Genomic DNA, 9,831 nt, shown 5'->3' on the forward strand with positions numbered 1-9,831 from the left:
TGTCCTGGAGTTTGTGACCTGTAATGAGCCTTGCAGCCCTTGCAGTACAAGACTTGGTAGCCATGCTGTGGCACAATACTCCAGATGAGACAGTAATAGTGTCTTGTAGGTGTTTCGTAGAACGTCCTTTGTAACAAAGTCTCTAGCACGCCCCATGGCTCCGAGTCCGCTAAGAAGCTTCTTCGTGATTCTGTGCACATGTGCTGCCCACCTGAGTGGGCTGAGTAATGGGTCGAGAGTAATGCCCAGGTAGGTCAACGAGTCAGCTTGCTTATATACGTTCACACCGTCTGTTGTGTTGACGGATGTCCCAGCATGCCTCAATTTCTGAGGGAGCCCGAGGAGCATCGATTTGGTCTTGTCAGGATGTACTAGCAACTTGTTTTCATTTAGCCATTTTACATCTCTGTTAATGCCGATAGCAACAATCTCTTCATAGGCCTTCATGGAATCAGCCGAGTAGTACAGGGCTATGTCATCAGCATACATGTGAATGCTGCATTTTTCAATGACGTTGGGTAAGTCATTAACGTATAGGCAGAACAGTAGAATACTTCCCTGAGGAACCCCACAAGAGACCCGAGTTTTTGTAGTGTTGACCCTGAAGACACGTGCAGTGGAAGCGCTCAGAGAGGTAAGAGGAAAACCATTTCATGGCATCACTGTCAAAGTCAAGCTTATGAAGTTTGCCTAACAGAATAGCATGGTTGACCGAATCAAAAGCCTTCCTTAAGTCCAGAAATAGTGCGACTGTGACCTTACTGCAGTTGTAACCAGACCTAATGTCCTCCACAATCTTCTGTACAGCGGTCCCCGAGCCTTCTGAATCCGCTTTGGTGAGTAGTGAGAAGTTCACATCTTGTCAGGTAACGTGTTTCAATTACCTTTGACGTAACACTTAGCATGGACACAGGGCGGCAGTTACCGACATCAGCACGGTTACCAGACTTTTGTACAGGTGAGATCTGAGCCTCCCTCCAGTCAGATGTAACCTCTCTAGAGAGGCTTTGCCATCACTGGGGCGCAGTCTTTGAGAAGTTTAGCCGGAATTTTGTCCAACCCTCGTTTTCAGCCTTAGAAGTTCATTCATCACTTCTAACTCTTCAACACATCCAAACCTGAACTTCATCGCAGGATCAGGGATGTGGTGGAGAGGATCCTCCTGGGAATATGATATCTCATCTGGGAATATAAGATCTAATGTAAAAATCAATGCGTTTTAACCCAAGTATGTAGACTGGGCTTTTAGAGGGATCCGTGGGACTGAAAGGCTGCAGGACCAGATGGATTGATTGCTCATTCTCGTGAACGGTATATCGTATGACAACAAAATCTTCCAGAGGTGTAATTGTAATGTTTAATCATAACAACAATTTTGATAACATTATGAAGTAACTTGACGTCATAATGACGTCATTCATGTTGCCTAAAACCATCTAGATAGGTTATTCTCGCAAAACCTAATAGTATACAACACAGTGTACTGTGCGTAACAGTTTAATTATTCCTTTGTATCAGGATAATGCAATTAGCACCAGATACAGAATGAAAAACGCTTTCAGCATAGGCACCAGTTTGAGGCGATTGGCTCAAACTGACTTGCAATATCACTAATATATTCATTTACGTCGACTGACAAACCTTGCTGATTTCCTGGCAGACTTAGAAAAAAAGAAAATTTCAGGGACACATTTTGAATGGTGAAGAACTATGCATCAGGAAGAAATTTACCAAAATACCATTGGACTATAAACATGAAATGTAACCCAGTCTTTCTATAAAACTGAAAATGCTAAGCGATATTATGTTTGATAAAATGAAATTATCATTTCTTTGTAGATATATTTTAAAAATGAGCAACATCAAGTGTATAAAACACCGGGAACATTCAGAAACGGTAGGACTATTGTGTAACTTGATTTATTGTTGGTTGTTATTGCCATTAAATATGCATTGCCACGTCGCAAAGTACGTATACATATTTAGTGGGTCGAATATGCAAATTTTCTGGTTTATTACTCCGTGAAGGAGGTCAGGACCTCCGGACGGAGTGTTGTGATCGGCTGATTTTTCATGTTCGCAGTCAAAACACTGGGTTCTCTTTGTGTAATCGGCACGCAATTTTATACGCCTTCTGTGGGCATGCCCGTGTTGATGCACGAATGTGTATTTTTGCCGTTGCTGCTTTCGCGGTCAATGTAATATTGCAGACGCACCCCTACAATTACGAGGCGAATTGGAATGGTCCAGAAAAACGCGTTGTTTGGAATAGCAATGGGGGGGTGGAACTTCATGCATATACGGGGTGGTTTTGATAAGTGGTACCAGATGTTTTTGGCCGTACTTAAGAGATGGCAAGTTTTTGGAAGATGTTCGCAGCCAAAACGCATTCTTCCGTACGTCGCATTTCTGTGTAATTTCGCATGTGGTGTGGCATTATGTCCGGGATGATGCACGTCTTTTTATTTTTACCGTAGCTGTTTTGATATTGGAGTAAATGCTTATTTTCGAAACATCCCCATGTCGTTGAAATATGTTTTCGTCCGTTTATGTGACCAGTAGTAATTAAGTCGCGGTCAGGCTGATGGGGACGGAAATGTGGGGTGGTCAGAGGTCAACATTACGAAATGTAAATACCGATGACGTAATCCTATCGATTTTAAACTGGTCGGCTGTGGCGACCTAGTGGCGGCGTGTATTTAGTCACGTAGCAACTGGCCGGTCGTCCTAGCAACCAGCATGCTGGCCGCTTCACTGTAAACATGGACAATATTTTTGAGCAACCCATCAATGTGTTCTGCCTCGTGGTCGGATGTGGTCTGGGGCTGGTAAACCGCACATACTAGTAGATCGGATAATTTTATGATTTGCTAGTTGTAAAGGCGTTTTGTAGCATGAGCCGGTATATGAAGAAGTAGCCTGTGTTACACAATCATGCTTTCGGCCGGATTGATGTGCAACTGTTACTAATTGCAGGGACTGCGCTAATGCCGACCAGTCGCGCTGTCCTGATACATCGCGAATGTGCGAGTGTTCCCTGTAGACAGTCCCGGGAGCACATTCCAGGAGCCAAACCAAAATACGTTCATGAACCGAGTCCAAAAACCGAAACGTGAAAATCGGATGATCGGACCTGATGTACATTTCTCTTTCTGTAGATTGTACACACAATACACACCATGTCAGGTAAAAAAAAGGAACCCTGAATCATACTACATTAGCGTAAATGCATGTTTATGCGTTCAAAACAAGAAAAGAAATTGTTTCCCGGTATTAATCTCTTGAAACACGGCGCTGAATATTGACGCAAAAATATTTCGGGCATCGCGCGCCCTTCCCCGTTGTTTAGACTGTATGAAAATCCCGCGTCACGTGTCGGCATTTCGCATCTCTGATTGTTTGTTGCGTCTTAAGATGACTGAGCCGACGCGCGTTCAAACAATTTTTCTTTGTTCGATTTATCACACTTCACAGAGAATTGTCGCCAATGGCTACTTCTTTTTGTTGCAATATATAATACTTCACGGAGAATTGTCGCCTATGGCTTCTTGTTAGTACTTTAAGTCGGTGGAATAGAGTATAATGGAGGAAATGGTTGTCAGCCAAAACTGTTTAAATTTTCCCCTACGATGACTCTCCGTATTGTTTAGAAAAATACAACATGCGTGGTGTTTTGCGCGCTCGCATCATTTTTGTCGTGATAAGGTAGTTCAATAGGAACTCAAATCAGTACGGCCTTGCTCCCTTTAGGTAGGTAGAGGAAAGCAACAAGGCTGGTAAAACAGTAGAGAGAGGGTACAAAGACCCAAAACCGTCTACACAGTGCATGGTGTACAGCATCCCCTTAGCCGAAATTGATTCTACTCAGCCCAATATGAGTTTTGGTCGAAGACGTGGGAAGAGCACACAGTCCGTCCATAACCGTCATCAGCCTAAGGGCAAGCCAGACAGTAAAGGTAACCCAACCCTTTCGGCAGACAAAAAGTAGTCAACCCCCTCCTCGTCCCGAGCAGAAATATGAAAGTTCTAGACTCCATCTGTATCTGTATCTGTATCTGTATCTGTATAGCCGGTATAACCGCCTTTCGGCGTAACACACCAGCTTCGCAGGCACGCGGCGCGGCGGCAGCTGGCTATATTACACCGATCGACTTGTTCCACCTAACCCTTGAACTTCTAGCTCTAGACATTGTTTAAAGCTATCTATTGACAGTGCCCCTACTGTACTTGGTGACAGTGAGTTCCACTCTGCGATAGTTCTAGGAAAGAATGAATTCTTGAACACCTCAATCCTTGGTTGATAACTCTGGTACTTGAATGCGTGGCTATTTCTTGTTCTCTTCTGGGCTGGTATTAGGTACTTAGTAGTTGGGACATCCACCAGTTTATTAGTCATTTTGTACATCATGCATAGTCTAGACATCTTTCTTCTGTCTTCAAGTGAGGTCCACTGTAGGTTTCTTTTCCGTGACACTAGCACCTCTTACATAGTTGTTCATACAGAATCTTGCAGTTTGATTCTGTACCCTTTCCAATTTGTCTTTGTCTTTCTTTGTATATGGATCCCATACTGTCGCAGCGTATTCTAGGTTCGGTCTTACAAGTGACGTGTATGCAAGTGATTTTACTCTAGTTGGACATGCCCACAGATTACGTTTAATCACTCCCAATGTCTGTTTCGCCTTAGTTGTGATATTATTAACATGTGCACCCCACTTCAGTCCGCTTGTCAGCGTGACGCCCAGATACGGATGGATTTTTGTGGTTGCTAAAGCCTGACATCAAAACTGGTAGCTAGTTGCATGTGGTGTTCGTTTGTTTGTTATGTGCATAATGTAGCATTTTTCGGGATTAAACTGCATGAGCCATTTGCTTTGCCATTCTTGCAGGGTGTTCAGGTCTTTTTGGAGAAGTTGTGAGTCGGTCTGTGTAGAAAGCTCTACATACAATAGACAGTCATCGGCAAATAACCTCACATTTGAGTCAAGCTGATCTGGTAGGTCATTTATATACAAGAGAAAGAGCAATGGCCCCAGGACAGTTCCTTGAGGGACCCCAGACGCTACTTTAACTGGAGCCGACGCCTTCCCTTCAACCACTACTGTTTGCTCCCTGTTGGTCAGGAAAGCCTTTAACCAATTCAGCGTAGGGCCTTGGATTCCATAATATTCCAGTTTTGAGATGAGCCTGCCATGGGGGACTTTATCAAAGGCTTTAGTAAAATCAAGTATTGCTAAATCTACCTGCCGTTTACTGTTTAGTGCGCCAGCTATGTCATGGACTGTTAGTATAAGCTGTGTTTCTGTGGATCGTTTGGCTCTGAATCCATGCTGGTAATCCGTTAACATACTGTAACTTTCTAGGTGCTTCATGATTTGGCTATGGATGATATGTTCAAGTAGTTTGCAGGATATGCAGGTCAGTGAAACAGGTCTGTAGTTGCTGGGGACCGCTCTATCTCCTTTTTTAAAGATGGCGCATATATTTGCATCCCTCCAATCTTTAGGGATTTCTGCAGTGTTTAGCGAGTGTTGGAAAATATTGGTTAGAACAGGCGCGATTTCACTAGCTGTCAACTTGAGGAACCACGGTGGTATTTGGTCTGGTCCGGATGCTTTAGAGGGATTGAGACCTTGAAGCATTTTTTCGACACCATCAGTAGAAACTACTATATGTTCCATTGGAGGAGTACAGGGCTGACCTAGAGATGGCATATCTGTGGTGTCTTCCTCTGTGAAAACACTTTTAAACTGTGAACTGAGTACTTCTGCTTTTTTCCCGCTGTCACTGATGATGGCATTTCCCACCTTTAGGGGTGCTACCCCGACAAGGTCTTTCCTCAGTCATTTTATGTACGACCAGAATGTTTTGAGTTTGTCAACTATAGCTTCTCCCAGTATGTCTGTCACGTATTTAGAGTGTGCTTGTCTTATGCTTTTCTGAACTCCCTTCTTAACTCTCTTATATTTGTTCCAGTCTTCCTCTTGGCCTGTTTTCTTAGCTTTGTTATAGAGCCGCTGCTTCTTACGACAGTGCCTCCTTAGGTTTCTGTTGAACCAAGGCAAGTTGTATCTGCTTGATGTTATCTTACTTGGGATGTGCTTGTTCATCGTGTCTTTCATTTTGTCTTTGAAGTCTGACCACTTCTGTGTAACTGACATATCCTGAGTTCTTTTGTGAAAGTTAGTTGCATAATCCGTTAGGTCTTTCTTAATGGCTGGTTCGTCGGCTTTTGTGCGGATGTACACTTTTCTCTTAGGTTTCCTGTTTTGTTTCAGTGCCAGGTTAACGTCCACTAGAACCATGTCGTGGTCACTTATCCCCGGGACTACTGTGGTCTTCTCAATTATGTTGGGGTTATTAACTAAGACCAGGTCCAAGAGATTACCATTTCTAGTTGGTTCCTGGACTGTTTGAAATAACCCGTGGTTATCCATTAGGTTTAGTAGTTTCTCTGCTTGGCCTGTGTAGGCCTGACTGTTGTCAGCTACAGTAGTATCCCATTTGATGCCAGGGGTGTTGAAATCGCCAAGAATGATCACATTGTCAGAGTTTATTTTTGCTCCCATTTTACCTATAGACCTGTCAAGTTCATCCAGACTATTGCCCTGGTCTGATGGGGGTCTGTAGTATGTACCTATTATCAGTGGTTTCCTTCCTGCAAGTTGAGTTTGTGTCCACAGAACCTCGCAGTCTGTGTCAAGGTCTGGCCTATGGGTAACAATTAGATCATCTCTGTTGGCCTGAAATACACCACCTCCTTGGCCAGTTTGTCTGTCTTTCCGGTGTGCTATGTAGTTGCTGGGGAATATTTCACTACTTGCTATGTTTTGGTTGAGCCATGACTCTGTACCTGCTACTATATCTGGCTTGTAAGTGTCAACTACTGTCGCCAGTTCAGCTGTTTTGTTCCGCACACTCTGACAGTTTACTAGGAGAAGTTTACTTTTGGATCTCTTGTGACTATGACCCTTCGTTTGAGAATTACCCTGCTTTGATTTAAGTGGAGTGGATGTAGCCATTGGGATTTCGTCTGGTAAACTTGAGTCAGAACTCAGCGTGTCAAATGAGTTTACTGAATGGAATGTTTCATCAGTGATATCGAATATGGCCGATGCAAAGTTGGGTATACCACAGTCACAACATACCCACGAGTATGATCGGTGGGTTTCTAGTGCACTGTATACTTGAGAACATAGCCCAATGCAGTCACTGTGGTACCATCTATCGCATTCATCACAGCATATTGCATTATGGGTGTTACGTACTGCCTTGTTACAACTCCCACATAGAAACTTTGGTGGTCTAGGCCCTGGGTTGATCTCAATATCCCCGCTTAAGATCAGAATCATGATCAGTGAAAACTTTGTGCCACTATTGTGCAATAGCATTTTCTTGCTACTGACGTGAGTTCCGTTAGCCCCGCTGTGCTTCATCATGAAAGCAAAAGTGGCCCAGTCAGATGTGCAATCGGTTCTGAAGTTGCATGTGACCTGTACTTTCTTTATCTCCTGTTTGTCTTTTGGCTGTGATCCTGGCTCAGCCCTGCTAAGTACTGTGCAAAGGGCTAGGAATATACAAGTGTAGTGGAGTTCCATTTTTATTCCCATAACCGCGGGACCCAGTCACCGCTCCTGTTATTCCGGAATTCCTTAGCGGGACCCAGTCACCGCTCCTGTTATTCCTTAGCGGGACCCTCTGTCACCGCTCCTGTTATTCCTTAGCGGGACCCTGTCAGTGTCACCGCTCCTGTTATTCCTTAGCGGGACCCTAGAGCTGTCACCGCTCCTGTTATTCCGGAATTCCTTAGCGGGACCCTAGAGCTGTCACCGCTCCTGTTATTCCTTAGCGGGACCCTAGAGCTGTCACCGCTCCTGTTATTCCTTAGCGGGACCCTAGAGCTGTCACCGCTCCTAGTTATTGTTCCTTAGCGGGACCCTCTGTCACCGCTCCTGTTATTCCGGAATTCCTTAGCGGGACCCTAGAGCTGTCACCGCTCCTGTTATTCCTTAGCGGGATTACCGTACAAGATTACTACAGATGTGCTTGCCTAATTTAATTAGCCCGGCTAGGTTCTGAATACATATGTAAATTTGTTTACCAAACGGCGGTCGGACGTGTCGCCGACATGCTCAAATCATACAAATGCCACAAAAATATACAGTACGTACCAAAGACTAACAACAAATATCAGTACCAACTACAGTATCTGTAATTATTGATCACCAAGTGTGTTTCACAAGTAATGTTAGGCCAAATATTCACATACAGATGCGGATCGCCCTCCCACGCTATACACTATTCATATGCAAATACGTCTATCAGTGTTGGCGCCCGAGACGCGACGCCAAATATATGTTCAAGTGAATCAAGTCCCTTACAAATTATACAAAGACCTTCCAAATATATCACTACGAAAATCTGTGGTCCAAGTTACTAGTGTAACGACACGTCGTTCTATGATTCCTAGATTACAATATCTATACTAGTATACGGTTGTCCTCCCCACACAGATACGTTACGGCTCGTACTCGTCGCCCTCCCCACTCGGTACGTGGCGGTTTACAAGACAGTAAAAATTGATTCAAAATCTAAAAATGCCACCATTTATCGGTTTTACAAGTCCACAATACGTTCAAGTATTACTTGTGGGCTAATCTAGAACAAAAATCCAAGCAAATTAGTACAATAAGACGTAAAAATGGGAAAATACTCGGGAGCTCTCGTGTTTGCTGCCGCTCACCTCCGCGCCTGCGCACTCATAGACGAAGAGCCACACTTTAGACTTAGTGCATAGGTAAACTAAACACCTGGGGCAGGGAAACATCGTCAACAATGAGCACATTTCTATACATGATATAGACAGGAAATATGGAATTAGGGACAAACTTATATAAACCCTATCTAGACCAGGGGGGGGGGTGTAGCTAAAAGTGCCCGCGCCAACTTTGATGTCGGATAACGTCTGAACGGCTCGCGATAGAACCACCAAACTTACTGACTTTTCCGTCATATTACGTCATGACATCAAGATTGTTTTATGATTCTTTTTCACTAGTACACCATCCTCTGAAATGAGCCCACATGGTCCCACAAAGCCCAAAAAAGCCCGGTCTAGATAGGGTTAAACGGCCATCAGCCCATTCCAAAACAGGGAAACAATTTCAGCTCTAGGGACTTGTACAAGGTTTGTATTGAGGACATGAAAATACTGTTAGTTTATACTGTTAGAAAAATGAGAACGATGTCGTCACTAGCTACAAGGAAATTCTCTCAGCACCAGTAACAGGAAAACACTACCAGCTGAAGGAACAAGGCAATATTGTTGACACTTGACACGAGCTAATACTACAAGCTTTAAGGCAAGAATCAGTCAATACCAGGCATAGAGAAAGAGAAATGTTCAGCATCGACGAATGGAAATCATTATCAGTAACAGGGACAGCAACATTTGGCCAGTGCCGAGAGCATGGAATAAGAAACATTATCACCATAGCGATTGAAGAGAATAACTTATTTTGCCATTCGTCTACTATAAATAATTAGCTCAGTAGACTATTAACTAAAAGAAAAAAAAGGTTACACCGTCTATCGACTTATTCTATCGACTAAGAAGTTAGTGCCCGGATTAGACATTTTGGTCAAACGTAGGTCTTGCTTGACGGGTTGACATGGTCTTCTTATTATATAATAGAATAATACATAATTATCTGCACGCTCCTCTCTGAGTAATAAAGAAGAAATACACTGAGCTGGGCTGGTAAACTTTAATGAGCGAAATAAACAGAGCTCAAATCACCAGGATCAGACCCAGCGGGAGGCGAGAAAAAA

At 43.6% G+C, this 9,831-nt stretch overlaps 2 protein-coding genes across 4 annotated transcripts in view; both read right to left on the reverse strand.

The window, feature by feature from the left end:
- The window catches only part of LOC109469333 (carbohydrate sulfotransferase 12-like), a 46,265-nt gene that overhangs the window by 24,376 nt on the left and 12,058 nt on the right, over window positions 1-9,831 (reverse strand). The gene's annotated exons all lie outside the window — the stretch shown is intronic.
- Window positions 8,803-9,831, reverse strand: part of LOC109469050 — a 2,174-nt gene continuing 1,145 nt past the window's right edge. Inside the window, exon 2 of the mRNA XM_019767435.1 lies at window positions 8,803-8,810. Coding sequence (XP_019622994.1) covers window positions 8,803-8,810 — 8 coding nt within the window. The remainder of the gene's footprint in view (window positions 8,811-9,831) is intronic.

The sequence above is a fragment of the Branchiostoma belcheri genome, unplaced genomic scaffold (genome assembly GCF_001625305.1).
Source record: "Branchiostoma belcheri isolate BF01 breed outbred unplaced genomic scaffold, Haploidv18h27 scaffold20, whole genome shotgun sequence".
NCBI lineage: Eukaryota > Metazoa > Chordata > Leptocardii > Amphioxiformes > Branchiostomatidae > Branchiostoma > Branchiostoma belcheri.